At 40.5% G+C, this 20,651-nt stretch overlaps 2 protein-coding genes across 6 annotated transcripts in view; one reads left to right on the top strand and one right to left on the bottom strand.

Moving 5' to 3' along the window:
- LOC135167826 (uncharacterized) overlaps positions 1–20,651 on the bottom strand; it is a 132,493-nt gene that overhangs the window by 25,949 nt on the left and 85,893 nt on the right. The window lies entirely within an intron of this gene.
- Positions 1–20,651, top strand: part of LOC135167795 (uncharacterized protein) — a 57,318-nt gene that overhangs the window by 18,409 nt on the left and 18,258 nt on the right. For both annotated transcript variants that reach the window (XM_064131348.1, XM_064131347.1), the window contains exons 5-7: positions 2,901–3,111; positions 5,424–5,827; positions 18,552–18,701. In XM_064131348.1, the coding sequence (XP_063987418.1) occupies positions 2,901–3,111; positions 5,424–5,827; positions 18,552–18,701 (765 nt within the window). The remainder of the gene's footprint in view (positions 1–2,900; positions 3,112–5,423; positions 5,828–18,551; positions 18,702–20,651) is intronic.

Here is a 20,651-nt window from a genome sequence, read left to right as displayed (position 1 = left end):
TCCGAAACGACTTTCGTCTTGAGAACTAAAGGGAAATTTCTCATTTGAAAGTGAATCGATAGAAAGGCGAGTCCCTTCAATTAGTAGTTCCTCTGTAAACAGGTAAAATACCCGAGCTGGAAATTGAAGTAAATATCCCGCCCGAAATTGCTATTGAATCGCGTGAATAAATTTGAGTCGTGTCCATAGATTGATATTTACGTTGGGTTAACATTGCCAGAGTTCCGAGGAGCCATTTTGTCCAGTAATCCCAAAATAAAAAAACAAAATACACCACCCAAATAAACAAAAAATAAAATAAACAAAAAATCCCGTCGGATATTTTACCGCACCCTGTCCCCCGGACTCTTCAAACTAATTTAATTATAAATCAATAATAATCATAGTAATTTCCAAGTGTGGTCCCCTCCATTGGTTATCAGTTATTATCTATTGATTGACTATCCCTCAAATTTTCCGGAATTACGCGTTATCGTTACTATAATCCCGCGCAAACCCCTCCGCTCACGACGCAATTAGTGGCATGTCCTCACCGATGTAATAACAATTTCATTACTGCATAATACAACCACTTCCACACCATCGACTGGTCACCCCTGGCCTTCCCCCTCATCGATACACTGCCCCCCCAATTTTTCCGGTAAATATCACAATCACCGAGACGCGTTGCAATTTTCGATTGAATTAAAACTGAAGGGCGTGTGCTCACGAGTCATGACATGACAGCGTTGTAGATTATGCACTTGCCTGCATCGTCATACCCTGGTAGATTGTACCTCGTGATCCTCCGGGAGGTTTCGTCGCATGAGCTGAAAGCGAGCACGATGTCGAGTCCTCAAAACTTTGCTCGCATGACGTACCACTTGGGGAGACGATCCGCCCCAGGATAAGTACATCGAGAGGCGCCTCTGCGTTTGCTCAAGAACTGACATTTTCGTGGGAGATGTACATATGTGTCAGTGTGGGTTGCTTTGGTCATATGATCATGGGGTCAGGTCAATTTACAGCTGACGGAATTAATAACCCGGGGGAATCGACGGAGGCAGACGATTTTTTTATTGGGGAATTTTGGAAGGATCTTTATCCAGAGATTTTTTTTAATCGATAAAAAAAATTAATAGTTATATATATAAGGGATAGAAACCCTTTTTGTGACCTCGATTCTCTTCTAATGGTTCCAGGGTGATTTCAGAGACTGGAAAATTCATGGGTTAACTGAATTGGAGAAAAATCAATTGCACAAACGTATTTAATAATGGATTGGAATCGACTGACATTCGTCGTTGTCTTTGTCAAGGATCTCTGACAATAGGTTCCATTACTGAAGTCTTACATAAAGCCCAACCACTCGATGCGATTCTGTCCATAAATTTGACGAGGCAAAATTGCGATTCAATATTTTAATCGCATTATAACAAAATAAAGCACCGCAGGGGGAAATAAAAATTTCGAAAAGGTTTGTGAAGTTTTTGGAAGTGTCTTCCACTCGAGGAAAAATAATGAAATTATTTTCAGGCCATGTAATGCTTGAATTATTTTATCAAAATGGACTCTTGATTTTACGAAAGGGTCTGACAATGTTTCCAAACGCCAAAGGACCTGGAGAATATTTCTCCAGCGGAGTCTTCACATAAACTCAGTTTCCATCATCGTTTAAATTTTAATAAAAATGAAAGCTTTTCCTCATTAAACTTTCAAGAAGCTGCCGTAGATAATCTTATGAAAATTCTCCAAGTACCATCAGACTCGTTTCCCTCTGATTTTCACCCAGAAACTCCGAATTCTCTTGTCAGAAGGCTCCATAAAATTTCAGCCACTTGAATTTTCCCAGTGCACGTATCACCAGTCAAATGTTATATTTCTGATGAACGTATTCACCTAAAATTGTCCGCATTGAACTGAACCTGACTAAAAATACAAAACGACGAGAATTGAAAATAGTACAAGGTTAATTTTTTCGTCTCGTGCATCGGCAATCAATTAAATTTAATTGTCACCAATTATCACCAGGAGCGACGTAACAGGAAACTTATGACCTCGTAACGGGAAAAAGTAACAACTCACTCGACATCCGACTGCTCGCAATTTCCCTACATTTTTTTCCCTCTCAAATGAATTATTTTTCGAGTACTTCGACAATTTGACGCCAGTTTAGCGAACGATAGTTTTATTTTATGATGGTTCTATTATTTAAGGTCCGTCCACCATTGCAATTCCCTCCATATGATGTCAGGAGTCCCCAGTGCAATAAAAATTCAAGTGTTCAAAATTACCGACTCATTATTAACGAAAATTAATGAAAAAAATTCATCGAAGTAAATCTATCCCTTTAAAAATTGCTCAAGTTCACAAGGACCCTCTACCCTATCCTTAATATTCAAAATTAAATATTTTTAATGACCTGTCAGACCCTCATACCCTCCGCGACTCCTTCATGACCCAAAAAAAAATTATCATTAAGTAATTCCATGTTTAAATAATACAGAAAAATAAATTCAACGAATGTGATCATGAATTACTTAAAAAAATTGATATTAATTGATATCCCCCACTATAAAAATATTTTCAGTATTGAAAACTCAAATTCCTCCCCCATTTCATTCATCAAAATGCATAAGCCCCCGAGTAGACCCGAGCAGAAGAGAAAATTAATTGAAAACGTTGCGAAAACTGCTCTTTATTCATTCGATTTGGCTGTGTCGCCCCGTTGGCCGCATTTCCATTCCATAAACCAAGCGGTCGGGCCATGAACAAGGACAGGGGCCAAGGCGAAGTCACGCAAAGCCATTATCTTACCAATACACACGATAGTAATTGATTCTTCCATGAAGACACGACATACCTTAAATTATCCTTTCATTTGACACCCACTCATCGATTTAATTATTATTATTCAATAGGTGGAGATGCTTTATCAGCGTTACTTCTTGAGGATGAATCAGAGCAACATGACACACGTACTGGGTCTCCTGACTGGCTTGACGATTGCCCTTGGCCTCCTGGTGCTCCGGCTCGTGGTGAACAGTGATCTGTCTTTCATCGGGTTACTGCGTAGATCGGAAAATCTGTTCTTGTCACTCACGTTGTTCGCTTGCATCGCCATCTATGCAGGTGAGACTGCCAGAGTGATTGGTGATCTTGGTTGGTCCATCAGTCACTGGTGAATGTGTGAATATGCTGGGGATAAAAAGCCAGCGAGGGCTTTCAGCCTTCGAGGAGAAGGTGATAAGGAGAACCTTCAAAGTAATGCATTAGGAGTAGAGAAAAAAGTCCCTTTGACTCACGTAAAAGGTTCCCTTTCGATTATTCGAGAGAAAAAAAATTATTTTTCGTGAATTAATCATTTATTTATACGAAATAAATTATTTTCAATTTTTAGGTTCTTCGTGAGCGCCTTTTCCACCTTTTGAAGCTTGCTCGGGTGTAAAATAAATGTTTCTGTACTTCTCCGATGCTGAAGACAGTAAAATGGCGCATCGCAGGGTTTATCACCCCCTAAAGTAGAGGTGGAATAAAAATAAGATGTTCTCATAGTAATTTGGTATTGAGCTATTCCTAATAGTCTCGGGGCAGTAGGAAAATAAAAAGTGAACAGTCTGCTGGAAGGAGTGACCTTTGTAAAGCAGATTAAATGGAAAAATCCAGAAAACTGCTGAGACAATGTCGTTTAGAATTTAATCAGCTCTAAGTTGTATGAAAGTGCATCGATTGCTGGAAAAAAAAATTGAATCGAACCGTTCGTTCCACAGCAATCGTTGGGAAAATTTTTCCCCACATGCACACACACGAATGTGTGTCTAAAAACACGGCAAAAAGTTTTTCGAGGCCAGGGCACGCGAAGATATCCTGAAGTTTCCGGTTTCGGGAAATTATGAAGAGGTAAATTATTTTGTGGGGCGGAAATATTTGTCTATTCCGGTTCCTCAATTTATAAAAAATCGGAGGTGCATTAAATTCGACGATTTATTCAGTTCAATTATTTATAAATATATTTTCTAGGGAACCGTAAAGTATCGATTGTGTAAATGTTGATAAATCCCAGTGATATTGTCTGCCTACGCCTGTGCACTATTTTTCATCAGGTCGACTAATGCTTCACGCTTAGAGTCGCAGTTTCAAATGTACCTCAATTACCGAAGGCTGAAATAAGATCGTAACCGTGGAGTCGAGGAGGGGATCGTTGAGAGCTCCTAATGACTGAGAAAAGTCGAGAGGTCGACTGAGAATAGTAGTCGATGCATGGAGAACGATTCAATGATGAAAAAACCTTGATTAAGATTGATACTCTCACGAGCGAGCGTTTCCTCTATTTTCAAAGTGCATCAGTCCTTTTAGCGAATATATTTGCACATGACTGGGTAGAAAGGCTACTGATAGGGAGATTTATTCAGACTCGCATGCACCGAGCTTTCAAATTTTCCGTTCTCCTTTCATCGCAGAGGACCAGTGAATATTTCGAGTCAATGTCAATCGATAGTCGTCGGTTATTTCCTCCGGAGATCGCAGTTTTTTAATAGAAATTTTATAGAACATTCGTCCGTCCAATGAAAACAATTTGTCAGCTGTAAATTCCGAGTGTAATAAGTGAATGGGACATTCTATAAAAACCTTTCAATTTAATTAAACTCGTTTCCCATGACAAATTGACATTGAAGGGCTCCAGCGAAATCTTCTTAATCCCGGGGAAACTCATTCCCGCACCTTTCGCTCATTTTCGGATCCCCTTTTTAATTAACCTAGTCACAAGAGTTCTGTAAAATGACTCCATTCGAACCCCAATCACGTTAAGTGAGGAATTAGAAGAAAACTCAGCGAGTGCGAGTTGGCCTTCCCCCCGGAGGAAAGCAAAAATAGAAAATCGAAAATAAATACACGAAACATTATAAATAAATTAAAAAAGATCTAAATAAACAGCTGGAGCAGTTTGTTTCATCTCCCCACGGAGAGGAAAATCAATTAAATCCCCAGAAAAAAATAGAATTACAAATGAATAAAGAAATGTGAGTCGGACCTGAAGTTATACCGGACCGGAAATAAAACGGATCAAGTTAACTTTATATATATCTCGGAATCTAACAGAGATAGGAAAAATTTGATCTATACCTTTCTTATCCGGCCAATCAAGAACTACAGAAAAGGTCTAGTGTCATTTTTGTCTATCTCGCTTGCATCTCGAGATATTCATAAAAATCGGTCGATAGTCCAACGCGACTTATCTCAGTTTACCCTTCGACTTCTCCAGGATTAATTAATAATATAATATTAATTCAATACTTGGTAAAATATTTTATACATAATTACATATATATATGCCTCGTATATACATATATATTACGAAGGTTATATTAATTAAATTGCAATGTGTAATAGGGGAAAAAATTCCCCTGAAAAAGGCAATATTTTTCACCCTCCGTTTCATTCAGTTTTAGTAGCGGCGATATCACGGCCAGGGATGAATGAGGTTTGGTTGGCTGGTGTGAGTGGTGCAGTTTTGGTGACCTTACTCGGACTGCAGATAGCCCTGAATATTCATCTGGCGTATCTCCCGGCTTTTGAAGGGGAAGAGATGGATATCCTCGACGACAGCGAAAGGCCCAGGGACTCCGATGCATTTACCAGCACAGTGCCGACAGTGAGATTGGATCATCTGCGTACTGGTGGTCCCTTGGCAGCAGCATGGGCTGTATGTTTCTTCATTTATATGGCATATGCCCTGTTACCCATACGACTGAGATATGCATGTATCGCTGGTGTTGCATTTTCAACGGCGCATCTCATCGGAGCTCTTCTACTGTACTCGCAGGATTATCCAGCGATTTTGGCACATGTAAGTGAAATTTATCGCTGCATCACATCCCACATCCGAGGGGAACCGTCAACAGACGGTTAACAATTCATTTCTATTCCTATTTTTAGCGTTTGATTTTTTTTTTTAATTTTAAATCACGAGAATTGAATTGAATTCTTTCGTTTCTTCGCCGGAAGTTTCCAGCGGAATTTAATTACTCCGAGTCACTAATTAATTAGGGAATTTCATCCGATAACAGGGGAAAGGGCGGTCCTCCACCCCTCGAATTCCGCTAAATTTCTATCGATGAAAATAATAAATTCCCCATTAATTTACAAAGCCCGTAATCAATGCAGTAATCACTAGTCTCATTAACGAAATATCTGTGCGCTATCCATCATCTACCGCATCAATTCCCTGACTCGGAAATGCTTCGACGTACAACACTCGATTGTACTTCACGTTAAAGCCGATGTTACCATCGCAAGGTTACAAGTCACCGATAAAATTGAAATAATCGTCCGTGAATAATGCACGCAAAGTCCATCGCGTTCTGCGTCCTCAGTAGTAATTACCTACGTGTCGAGTCACCTTGTCGAGAATTTTCAGTAATTTCGCGTATTTTTCCGCACTGCCGAGCGAGATCGATAAACATAATGAACATGTACTCCAACAGAATGAAAAAAAATCTGCAATTTTATTGCGATCATCGAGAGAAGCGGAAAAATCCTGTCGATTATCTGTGCAATTGAATCTCGCGATTCAATGATCGGAAAATTTTTTTTTCGCTAATTAATCCCAGAGTTTGTGAATGGTCCGGCGATCGGGCCAGACCGTGCGGCATTTAACTCATGGTTTCACTATCAGGGATTAAAGGATTACACCATCCTGGCTTCACGGCTATTCGCGATACTATCGCACGAGATGATCGAACGAGATTGCGTCAGACTTTCAATGGAGTGAGTTGCGAAAGAATTATTCCCGCGTTTGGAATTATTTATTTATAAACTTCTAACTTATTGATCAATGTCGCAGCACGATTGTTAATATTACAGTTTAAATATTGAATTATCATCGACCTATCGCATGACAACACTCTCACCCTGGGGTAATTTTCATCCTCGATTTCAATTTTTTTTTATTTTCACAATTTCCAGATATTATTGGAATCGCCTGGAACGTGGCAATTGCACTTCTGCTTATGTATCTCGTCTCGAGCGATTCCCTCCCCACCGTAAAATATAATTTACTCCCTGAATGACTGGAAACCCCCGGGAGCCCATTCAGTCGAAATGGAAAATGTTATTTCCCCCAGAAAAATGGAATTTTCAATCCCGACAAATATTTACAACAGTCTATTTTCCCCAGATCCTCTCCATGCAAAGGCTTTCAGAGTATGACACCCATTGTCTGTCCATGACTTTCCACATTCGACAGGTAGCTTGATATCGACCTATCGACCCCCATTCCTACCGTAAACCCCTCACGTAGAACTGAGGCTGTATTTCCAGTTGTAAAAGGTATTCCGAGAGGTCTTGATGCTCAGTGCATTATTCATGTTTCAAGAAATCTCCAGTGCCTTATCAAGTTGTAAATAAACACGAGCATTCATCTATATGTCATCGTTTCTTCACTGGAAATCACAATTTATCGCTGGAGCGAGGAGGAATCAGCACGCGAGGCACTAGAAACTGGGGAAACAGTGATATAGAGTTGAGATTTCTGAGAAATGGGCTAGTGTGGCATGAAATTATGATACAACTGGAGAAAATATTACAGGATTTAAGTTTGATGAAGGTCCTTGGATATCTCCCATTTTTAATTTTATAAATATCTTTTTTTTTGCCATAAAAAGATTTTTTTTTGCCCCAAAAAAAATTTTTTTTCACTTTTTCATCTCCAAAACCGAAACTTTGACATTAAAACATGAAGACGTCTCTACCAATTAAAAAAAAAAATTCTAATTCATTGTAAATTGTTATGTGACAAGTATTTATGTTTTTGTTAATGTCAAAGAATTTTTTTTAGAGTAAAAATTGAAGTAGGTATTGCGTCGTGAAATAAAAAAATTAAATTCACTGCCCCGGCCGGAGTATTCGTCACTCCACTTCAGAACTATGAAGGAGGTACTCCAGGAGTCGTTCAAGTAATCGCGTGAACCCCTGAAATCCCCGACGGTCTTCATCTCACGTGCAAAGAGCTCAGGAAGACATTCACCGCTCCCCCAGCAACTTCCCTCCTCCACTTTTACGTCTCGCACCGGGAAATGAGTGACATGAAGCGGTCAACGAGTCGACGACCCCGGAATCTATTTTTTTTTGTCATGACATGTCACTCTCCGCTCAAATCCGAGGATGGGAAGACCGACAACTTGTCGCGTAAGGGCCGACGTGGGACGCATGACGAGAGATGAGGAAATGGGAGCACTAGAGGGAATTCCGGGGGAACAGGGGAATTCCTGGACGCGGAAAAATCCCTAAAAATACCGGAAAATGACGGGAATAATTCTGGGAGGTTCGTAAAATTTTTGATGTCATGGGAATTGGGGTAAAAATCCTTTGCCTTTTGACGTCTCAAACTGGAGACATGACACAACGAGAAATGAGGAAATTGGAGCCGAAGGGAATTTCTCGATAACTCTCCGGTCTTTCATCCGAACTCTTCGAGATTCTGCGCTTAATATTGTTTGAAATTAATCCTTTGTCGCTTGAGACGAGAAAAAACCCCCCACCCTCGTTCCATCGCAGGAATATCAGAATGAAAATACGACAGGATAGATTTCACGTCATCCTGTCGACTTCATTCAATTTATTATTTATTAAATCGATATAATTTTCAGTTTCAATTTAATTAATTTTCTATCATGAGCACCGACTTCACGCTCCATAAAAAATAATTTCAATTGATTAATTGCAATAGCAATTAACATATGAAAATTCCCTCAATTAAATAAACCCACAATACTCAAGTTAATTTTCCTAATTTATGGTGTGTTAATTGAACTCTCGTTTCCCTCGTTAAAAATGCAATTAATTAAAAATCCAGTCGGTCCCTAGTTTCCGATATTCCCCCTCCCCCGGAGTAAAAAAATGGAGGACACGACCAGACGAAAAATAACTTCACAGAATATTTTCCCGTCTATTGACTTCTCTTCAAGTTCAATCTATTATTTTTCCATCTCCCAAAAAAACAATGTTTTTCACTACAAATTTCATCTACCGCACACGATGTCCCGTTTGTTGTCGATAAAACTAATATTTCGATTGTTCTTTCCTCCGCAATTGGATAAAAATCAACAGAAAATATTTTATTTTACGACTCGATGATTCCAATTGTCGACGGAGGAGAAATGTCGACGAAGGAAGGCGGAAGGGGATGTAGTTACAGGTTGAAACGAAACTGGATGGCTTTTTCCTGTATTCAGGATAAAAGCTTTATCGTTTCTAGTTATCCTCGCCAGTGGACGAGTGCTTTGCTGCACAGTGCATTGAAAATCCATTCAGACTGCGCTCTGTACCGCAGCATTGTGCATCAGGTACAACCTTGGCTTCTACAGTCATGCACAGAGGATAATTCAGTGAGGACACTCGTCACTCATACCTTGACGACGTTCCTGGGATGTGTATTCCCGTGGTGAGGGGCCAGGATACGTGAAGTCCTAATATTGAGGTAATATGAGAGGAAGAGCAGAGAATGAAAGGAATTTTTCCGCTTCCGAGAGTTGGGGAGTGGCAAACTTTTCGCAGCCCTTTGTGCTGTTTTCTGGGCATTTTAATGGCTTCGAGGGGATGGAATGGAGATCGTTAACCTTCAAGAAGTCGCGAGAGCTCGCGGGGGAGGGGGGTGAAGTTATATTTTTAGGAAAAATGGAGAGAAAAAAAGAGTTTCAGGACTTGAATTTAATTTGATGAAGATTTTTGTTGGGAAATTGAAATAAATTTTTATTCAGTAAAATTGGGTTTAAAAAATAGTTTAAATCGTAATTGGATAGTGTGGAAGTTCGACAGGAAGTCGGGAAGTCCGAGAGTAGATCCTGATAGTGAAAAAAAAATTCTATAAATGGATATGGTCAATGGAAAGGTTAATCCAAAAGGAAGGAATCTATTTATATCAATCGATGTCTACACGAATGAAACTTGTAATACATAACTTTTGATGTTACCATGGGAATTTATTCGACATGTTACCGCCGTGTATTTCCCTCATGATAACATCACCGGGTTAATCATCACGAGTGAGGCAAAAATATCTCTCGTTGAGTTGGTCAATGCCATTTGAAATCCAATTGGCAATAACTCGCTGGAATAATCATTCCGGGTTGTAATATATTTCTCAAAAATAGATGGGCAATTTCGTGATACAATCCACAGAGGTTCTCAGCCGGGGAGAGTTTTTTTCTGCTTTTGAGGGTCCCCTGAATGTCAGTAAGGCCCTAATATGCGAAAAAATGGGGAAAACAAATTTTTTTTTCTCTCACAAAAAAATTGAAGGCTGACCCCTTCGATTTTTTGCCTGCCCCTTGGAGTTGGCCTTCAGATTTTTTTGTGAGAGAAATAAAATCATGTTATCGTGGAATGTCGCCACTGGGGCAGGTTGTTCCTCGTGCTTTAGAGTCCCCTGAATGACAGTAAGGCCCCAACATGCGAAAAAACGCGAAAAAAATAACTTTTTTCTCTCTCACAAAAAAATAGAACGCTAACCCCTTGAATTTTTTTGTGAGAGAAATAAAATCATGTTATCATTGAATTTCGCCACTGGGGCAGATTGTTCCTCGTGCTTTAGAGTCCCCTGAATGACAGTAAGGTCCTAACATGCGAAAAAACGCGAAAAAAATACCTTTTTTCTCTCTCACAAAAAAATAGAACGCCAACTCCTTGAATTTTTTTGTGAGAGAAATAAAATCATGTTATCGTTGAATTTCGCCACTGGGGCAGGTTGTTCCTCGTGCTTTAGAGTCCCCTGAATGACAGTAAGGCCCTAACATGCGAAAAAACGCGAAAAAAATACATTTTTTCTCTCTCACAAAAAAATTGAAGACTGACCCCTTCGATTTTTTGCCTGCCCCTTGGGGTTGGCCTTCAGATTTTTTTGTGAGAGAAATAAAATCATGTTATCGTTGAATGTCGCCACTGGGGCAGGTTGTTCCTCGTGCTTTAGGGTTCCCTGAATATCAGTAAGGCCCCAACATGCGAAAAAACGGGAAAAAAATACCTTTTTTCTCTCTCACAAGAAAATAGAACGCCAACTCCTTGAATTTTTTTGTGAGAGAAATAAAATCATGTTATCGTTGAATTTCGGCACTGGGGCAGGTTGTTCCTCGTGCTTTAGAGTCCCCTGAATGACAGTAAGGCCCTAACATGCGAAAAAACGCGAAAAAAATACATTTTTTCTCTCTCACAAAAAAATAGAACGCCAACTCCTTGAATTTTTTTGTGAGAGAAATAAAATCATGTTATCGTTGAATTTCGCCACTGGGGCAGGTTGTTCCTCGTGCTTTAGAGTCCCCTGAATGACAGTAAGGCCCTAACATGCGAAAAAACGCGAAAAAAATACATTTTTTCTCTCTCACAAAAAAATTGAAGACTGACCCCTTCGATTTTTTGCCTGCCCCTTGGGGTTGGCCTTCAGATTTTTTTGTGAGAGAAATAAAATCATGTTATCGTTGAATGTCGCCACTGGGGCAGGTTGTTCCTCGTGCTTTAGGGTTCCCTGAATATCAGTAAGGCCCCAACATGCGAAAAAACGGGAAAAAAATACCTTTTTTCTCTCTCACAAGAAAATAGAACGCCAACTCCTTGAATTTTTTTGTGAGAGAAATAAAATCATGTTATCGTTGAATTTCGGCACTGGGGCAGGTTGTTCCTCGTGCTTTAGAGTCCCCTGAATGACAGTAAGGCCCTAACATGCGAAAAAACGCGAAAAAAATACATTTTTTCTCTCTCACAAAAAAATAGAACGCCAACTCCTTGAATTTTTTTGTGAGAGAAATAAAATCATGTTATCGTTGAATTTCGCCACTGGGGCAGGTTGTTCCTCGTGCTTTAGAGTCCCCTGAATGACAGTAAGGCCCTAACATGCGAAAAAACGCGAAAAAAATACATTTTTTCTCTCTCACAAAAAAATTGAAGACTGACCCCTTCGATTTTTTGCCTGCCCCTTGGGGTTGGCCTTCAGATTTTTTTGTGAGAGAAATAAAATCATGTTATCGTTGAATGTCGCCACTGGGGCAGGTTGTTCCTCGCGCTTTAGGGTCCCCTGAATATCAGTAAGGCCCCAACATGCGAAAAAACACGGAAAAAATACTTTTTTTCTCTCTCACAAAAAAATCCAAAGACCAACCCCTTTGATTTTTTAAAAATAAATCGACTTTCCAAACGAATTGTTACATGAACTTCACACAGTGTCTGACGCAATCAATTTTATAAACCACATCCCCTTTAGATTAGGATAACTCTTACCCTGAAAAATCGTCAATCAGCGCGCACGTACATACCTCCAGGATATATGGCCCCGTGGGAACGGAAAAGTTTCATTTTACCTCGACTATCGGGCGTTTAATTTTAACTTTTTGCCAACGTATGGACAAAATCCACGACCCATACAGTTTGTGGCTCGTAAAGCATTCGCCTGGGCGAATGGAGAAAAAAAAAAGTCCCGCACATTGGCATCGACATTTCCCCGGGGCTTCAACGATGCAACAACGTTACCTCCAGCGGTTTGGCGTAACACGCGTAACAGAAAACGTGATTACGCTTGTTAGATCGATCTTCAACCCCCGTTTGGTCAGTGGAAAACTGGGGAATTATTCGCACTATGGGACCAGTCCCTTATTGATATGAGCAATTTACGAGGTCGGTCGGGTTCTCAGGAGGGCCTCTGCCTGTTTATTCAAGGGGAGGACGATGACGAATGGTCAGACAGACGTTTTGGGGGTGGAATAGCCTTATGATAGGAAAAATCATTTTTCCAGACACGAGAAAACACGAGAATAATTTTTCTCACATTTTCTTAGTCTATGAAAAATTCGCTATCATTTATCCCCGAAGGGCCGTGATTTTTTTTTTTGTAAACTGATAGAAAATATTCGATAACTTTTAATAATAAAATTAGCAATGCTCTATGAACGTCTCGTGGACGCACCCCCGATAAATTATGTATCCAGCGAACTGTTTTTTCTGCCAATTAGTCCCACCAATAAAAGACGCGGAAAACTGGGACAAATTACTCCCGAAAGAATATTCCCTCCGGCCCAGTCGTGCGGAAAAACCGAGTAATGAAGAATTGTCAGTGCTCTGTTATGGAATCCTCCCTCATAACACGATGTTGAAGTACGTAAAAACAAGTAACATTAATGAGAAAGTGGAATCCCGTGTGATGCCGGATGCTACACGAGGATTAGGTTACAATCCCAGAGGAATTATAATCACCATCGAGAAGAGCAATTCAATTTTTTTTCCCTCAATTTTCCCTAAAAACAATAACCTGAATTTTTTACAACCCTAAAGCTGTGTCATAACCCTTACTCAATTTAATTTACAAGTTTCCCTGGCAAGTCCTTTCCCCTTATTTACTCCCATTCTCTTTCCCTTTCAATTGTGATTATTTTTCAGTTCAAATAAATTATTTGTTCCTCGAACTCACGTCCATTGCACCTTTAATTAAAAAAAAAATTCTCAAAAAATTTATTTAACGTCTACCCGCCCCTACATCCACAAATACATAAGTATACATTAAAAATAAAAACCTACCCTCGAGAAACCTATTCTCCCTGAGAGTGACAATAGATTTTTCCCTTTTGTTTATCGTTTTCTCATTCTCATGGATCTCCTAATTCCCTAGTCCCCGAAACGAGGGATCGACGATCCGCAAACTTCCACCAACGAGAGCGTTCGCAACCGGAAGCGGAAGTCGACTGAGGGGGTGAAGGGGGGGCACAGGGTGAGATGAGGAGAATCGATATTTCTTACACGCTCGAGTTTGCTTGAGCCTAGTCCTCGAACATAGACCTACATAAGGTACGGGATTTACCGTGTGCTCGTGTCGGGTGAGATATACCGCGTGGGAAAGCGTATCGGGGTTGGACTCAACCCGGTGGTTTTATAAGCCTTCCCCGAGTATCAGCCGGTTCCCTACCTCGCTTCAAATATTCAAATGGTTTTTTTTTTTTTTTTTTGGTGGAAAAAGTTTTGTGCCGGGCTGGTACAGAATTCCGAACAGCTGTTGATTGAAGATAACGGGGGAGGGAGGATGGGGGCACAATTAATCGACGTGTTGTCTTTCCGGTCAAGTTGCGAGAGGGTTGGGAGGATTGGGGGTTGATAGTTCGTGGAGGGTTGACTGTGCCTCGATAGGGAGGAATGACTTGGGATATTCATTGAGACTTCGGTAACGTGGGGTATGATAAAGCCGTCATGAGAGGGTGATTGTGTTTAATTTTGTGATCGATATTTTTGAAAGGGGGGAGGGGGTATGATTGATGTCAGGTTATTTGTGGAGGTGCCCCCATCAGGGGGTCTGTCGACGATCTTCGCCTGGAGAGGAAAATGCGGGGAAAATTACGGGGAAAAATTGTGAGACTGTCCGGTAAATATTTCCGGTGATTCCAAAGTTCTATGGCCCGATGGTACCTTCGTAGGGTCTCGGTAGTCTTCGGTCTCGCTTCGCAACCGCGAACATCAGTTCAACATGACCAGATAATTTATTCCATCGCCTCTGGCCTCAGGTTGATGTTTATCGTAGTATCGATTCAGTGAAATATTAATTAGTGTTGTGATAAGACGGCTGAGGAATGAAATAATTCCCCTCTACTTTCCCTCCCGCAATGTGACAGGGAAAAAGCTAAAAAATCCTCAAGTATTTTCCCGGGAAATTTGAATTCGGATAATTGAAGTGCGGACAGTGGTCGGGGTGAAGGGCAAGTACTTTACCGAGAGCTGGAACGAAGTGAAACATAACTGGAAAAACATTTTTGCTGTTATCCACCCCTGTAGCAACACCCCGCGAGATATTTCCATGAACTTGGTCGGACTGGCAATAATATTTTCTAAAAATATATATGCATGACCCATTGCGACCAGAGCCACCCAATCCCATGCAAATAAGCGGCTTACCATTCATCCCACATGCTTTGTGGACGTTTGCGGATAAAATTTTCAGAAGGACTGAAAGCGTTTATAAATTTTTATAATTTTTTTACTCCAATTTTTCATGCGCTGGAGGGAACAAACGAGGGATTAAGGTTTATCCAGATCCAAAATATTGAACATTATTTATTCTTCTAATATATTAATTTACGATTTTTCTTTCTATGTAACAATTATTTAAATTAATTAACTAAACATATATATATATAATGTATATATATAATGTGTATATATATGATATGTAATGGATTAAATATCCATTGAACTTCTCGAACTCCAGTAATTTCTTAAACAATGACATTTCGCGAATGAACTGCTATTTTTAATTTAAGAATAAAAACTTGTTCCGTGTGATTCCCCGGAGATCGTACAACGCAACAGCGTAATCAAGGGAAATAACGAGGCAATGAACTAACTGCCAGAAGCCATTTTAATAGGAAAATATTTGATGCGGCGTTACGCAAACTCGTTAATGTTAAAGTTTCTTAATGTGAAATACTCGGCGCAACGGCGCCTGAATAATGAATGAAAACGCTGAAAATTCAGAAAGTTGATTTCAAGGACGACTGTGGGGATGGAATACAGACGAGTGGTCATGTTTTCTCCGAGGTAAACCCAACTCGATTACAACTTTATAAATGAAGGAATTCGTGTTGGACATTCGGGCGTTTGTAACGTACACCATCCACTGGGTAATGTAAGACAATGGGGTGGGCTCCAGGGGGTTCCCCCTGGCTACGATATTCACCCGGGTATGAGAATTTGAATCTCCCTGGACCCGTGAATTCCGGGGAGTTGGTAACAGTCGGTGAAAAAAGAATCTGTGCGCTCGAGAAAGTTTTACTTGGACTCGAATGAGGTCGATAATTACTCGGAAATCGGGGGAGGGGTGATTAATGAGTGGAAGTTTAGAGCGGAAGTGAGACGAAAAACCGGGAAATTAATAGTTAATTATTAATTGACCTGGGATTTTCAGGATTTAGGGCATGTGAAGAGGAATTTTCAGCGATTTTTAAGGGATGAAATTACGGCAGGGGGTGATTTTTACCCAAAAATATCTCGGGTCAGGGCGTGTCCCTAGAGCCGGACATTTCTGCCTGGAATTCTCAAGGTCACCAAAGAACTGTCGTCGTTTCAACCCGAAAGTCCTCATCATTTCTGGGAGAACTGAATAATTAACAAAGATTTCACGAAAGGGTCTCCGGGGGCCACCCTAAACTTGCTTCTCCCCCATGAAATATGTGGATCTCCGTCGTTGGGACTCGGCTACACCCAACTTGTTGCTACAACTTGGGAATTAATCGAGGGCAGGTCGGGTGAAACGGACCTCCGCCGTCGGCTGATCAAACGATCTCGTGGATTTGGAAAATCGAATAGGGATTTCCGGGCGGTCCACTTTACTTCGTCTTTCTCCCACCATCTGGGAGAACGATCAGCAATAAAAAAAAAAATTCAATTAGCCCCCGGGAAAACTCGGGACATAAATCGAAGGGAGTTGTTTACGATTTTTGAATGTTTTTTACGCCTGCGGTTGAAGGGAACATTACGACTCCATTAATGAAATTTACGAGTTTGCATTCGTTAAATACGATCAAAATAGCGGAAAATTATGGCGCATAAATGCAGTACACTTTCATATTCCCAACATTTTTGTGGTTAAATTGAAATTACAGTGAAATAACTCTGGGTCAGAGGATTTACCTTCAACTGAGTCCCATAAAATGGAAGGAAACAGAATAATTTATTTCCACTACCTCCACACACATCCACACACATATATATTCGTCCAACACCCATTGACTTGTCTTTGAACCTCAAAATCCATTGACTCCCGTCCTGTCCTTCCATTTCCCCCAATATTTCCGACAAAATTCTATTCCCCGGTTGTCCAGGTGTCCAAAAATTTCCCCAGAAGTGACGGATCATCGTCGCTTACCCGATAAATTCCCAATGACACAATATAACCTCTGGCATATTCACCCATACAAGTAATTGACCGGCCAACAAGATCCAGAAGGTAGACCCCGTAGATCAAAGAGCCCTGTAAGCACTGAGCGCTCTAATAACGACACAGGATAGCCCAGGGTACACGACGCGGATTTAATTAGAGAGAGAGGATGGTCAACGGGCGTGAATACTACTCTTCGACCCTTGTGTTCCAACCAACATGTCTATAGTTGTACCTTTATACTTAGCTGTCTCTCTGTGACGGTGAACCTGTGCAAACTCAATAATCTACCCACCGTACGCCACAGAGATGGCCGAAAGGTGGTTGGGGGGTGACAGAGGGGAAGGGGTGGATGGTGAAAATTTTCATGGACGTACGCTTTGGCTTTCGTACCATTACAGGGGCAATTGTCGAGAATCGTTGGTTAATTTTCATCCCACCCTGACTCGTTTGGTCTCCGATTCATTGTCAACGTTGGACGCCGTAGACGTGATGATTTAATGGAAAATACCCACAAAAGGGGGGATGACGAAGGTGGACGGGGTAAAATTGACGAGGAAACATCAGGGGTTTCAAGGTCAGCTCCGACATTTTTTTTAGAATTTTCGGGGGAGGATAACCCGGGGAAGCATCTGGTCTGACCGCACACTGAGGTGTTCTACTTGTTGAAAAAGCTGATCTAGGGATTTACTCTGGATTATTCCACCTGTCAATTATGATCTCATATATTTTATCCCAATAATAAATAAATAATGAATGGTTCTCGCTTTCCCTGACCCACAAATTTCCCCCAGAACCATTTGTTGTGTCATTTTAAAGAGAAAAATACGCGGCAACTTCAATCCAGGGAAAAATAAATGTCCGCAAGCTCATAAAAAAATAGTGGCCCTTTTTCTTCGTTAAATACACTCATCTGGAGCGTGTCCGACCACAGCCCGGGCTATTCTACTTCCTCAACCCTCTGAGTAGTGAGGTTACCCACGCAGCCCAGCACTCCCCCCCTCCATACCACCATCCCTATTAAACATTGTATCTGCCGGTATGTTGTACCTCCTGGTTGTGTGGGTAGGGATTTTCATTTTCTAAAAATAGACCGTCTGAGGTTCAACCACACCGGGGTTTGTTCCAACGATCGTGGCTTCCACTCGGTTGCACCCCCAACGTACACCACCTACTTGGTACCAGCCCCCATCGCGGCCTCTACCTCTTGAGACAAAATCCGGGGGTGAATCTCTCCTCATGCTAAGCTAAAATGTTATATTCGTGACTCGACTGCACTCTCGTTGTTTTTGTCCTTGAGATTAGGGGAAATGGGGTTAATAAATAGCAGATGAGCGTCTGAGCAAAATGGGAGTTTCTACTTTTATCGTGGAACGGAGGGAATTAGTGGAGTGAGGGAGGAAAAAGTTGGGAGAGCGGGGGTGGATTAAAATTGGTGGTAACGTCATCGAGTTGTTTTTTTAAATAAAAAATTGATGTATTTTTTGGTGATTCATTGGTTTGTTTTTATATTTGTTAATTTTTATGGGAATAAACGAACGAACTCAACGAATTTTGTAGATGATTTGGAAAATTTGGGAATAGAAAATCTGTTGAATGGAGTATCAACCCCCAGAGTATTGTTTCCCGTCTCGCATTCACTATATAAACCATAAAACCCTTTATGTTCCAGTTATTGAGCTCGATTGTTGTCGTGGGTGGTACGAACGTGGCTGGTGCATTAACGCATCATCCCCGGGAGTTGGCTCAGAGACAGGCTTTCCTGGAAACACGTCAATGCGTCGAAGCCCGGCTGACCACCCAGCGAGAAAATCAACAACAGGTATTCATGTCACGAATAACTCGATATGAAATTACATTTCACTGTTTTCCATATCCGCCCTTCTCACTTTACATTTTACAATTAAATTCCTCGAATAACATAGACCCGAGATTTTTCCGGGAATCTCCTCGAGGAACTTCGAAAGTGCGGAGAAGTATTTGGAATTTATCACCAGGAAATTCCCGGCGAAATTATTCCAAATTATTGGATATCCAATCAAAGTGTTAAGTCCCCCCCCCCCCCCGATGTTTATAACAATCGCGAAAATAATAACGAAAAAATAATTAATGGGTAATTAACATCAAAGGAAAAACTCACGACTATTTTTAGAAAAAAAGATTAAAATTATTCTACGTGAGATTAAAAATTAAACGACGGTATAATTTTAATGAAAAAATCTCTCTCCCTGCGATGCACCTTCTCAAATGCAAATTTTCTATTATCAGAAAGCTCTTTCATTCCGCTGAACCCTCCTCGGAAAATATATCAGTCACAAACGATTGCACACGTGGTACAACTCCTCTGATACTGCAGTTGACATCCCTCATAAATTATTAATATTCCACCGAAGTACGATGAGAATCACTTCTTATCTCCATATGCATGAGCCACCGGGCCGACTGTGAATTAACTTTCGGAACGTATCAAGGTGTAATTAACGGTGATTTCCCAGTGACTGGATATATTCCCCGACAGACTGATTACAAAATTCGGAAGCTCCGTCCTATTATCATAAAGATTAAATCTACCGTATTTGATCCTCTTCTTTATATCGAGGATGATTGAGCTTGGCCAGTTTCATCACGATACCATTATGCATGCGCATAATACCGCACAATTATCCCCCTTTGAATGAGTCTCTTGATCTCCTTGACATTCTGGGAGAATTGAGAAAGTTGAAACAGACTTGAATACCCGGAGTATCCGATGGAGAGAGAATTTCAAATAAGGATAATGGTCAGTGTCAGGATCCATTGCTCAGTCGGCGTAATGAGGCTATTTATGATTTGGATGAGATGGAATTGGAGGTGCGAGACAGAGTGAGAGGGAATTTATGATAAGGAGGATCTTTGGGGGGAATTTATACGATAGTAATTGTTAATAAAGGATCATAATCCTGTGAGGAAAATGTCAGGGAAATTCATGTACTTCAACTGAAATTTATTTGTTAATTTGAGGGAGAGAATTTTTGTTACTAAAATTACCCTCTAAATTCAAACTCAAATAATTTTATTCCGACGAATAATAAATCCGATTTCGATTGGATAAATAAGTTATTTAAATGGAGACTAAATAAAGTCTCATTTGAATAAAAAAAGCGTCTCCATCTGAATAAAATAATGTTTCCAGTGACCTCGTTAACAATTCATTGACTCATAATAATTTTCACTGAACTTATTAAAAAACTAATTGGCAAATTGGCTGTTCACTTAGCCGACAGCCTTAAAATACGATTCCCGAACCCGGTGAGATTTCAATTGAACCTATTCATTCATTAAGAACGATTGACCCATTAATGCACATGTTAATTCAATTATTACAGATGAGAAATATCCCGACCGGGTCAACGAATTTATCTCCGTTCCCATCCCCAGAACCAGGCCATCAGCAGTCATTTGTTGCTAATCGAGAGATAAATTCCAAAATTCAACCTCGTGTAACCATACTCCATTTCAAAACAAATTGATGACCCACTGAATCATTAAACCCAACAAACTCCACCCAGTGCAACAGCATTGTCATTCTTCCATTAAACAACTGACCGCAGCTGACACGGAGGTGGATATTCGCGAACCCCAATTTTCAAATTTTCCCAAACAATAACCGATCCAACAATCGTGAATCATGAATATCATCCATACGGCTCAGTACCTGAATGCTCTCCACGTTATAATCCCACCCCATCCAGGGCGGCCATTGTATCGCCACTCATTCATGAAGTAATGAAAG

Source organism: Diachasmimorpha longicaudata, chromosome 12 (genome assembly GCF_034640455.1).
Source record: "Diachasmimorpha longicaudata isolate KC_UGA_2023 chromosome 12, iyDiaLong2, whole genome shotgun sequence".
NCBI classification, from domain to species: domain Eukaryota; kingdom Metazoa; phylum Arthropoda; class Insecta; order Hymenoptera; family Braconidae; genus Diachasmimorpha; species Diachasmimorpha longicaudata.
Note: the sequence above shows the minus strand (reverse complement) of the source record. Positions and strands in the feature narration are given on the sequence as shown.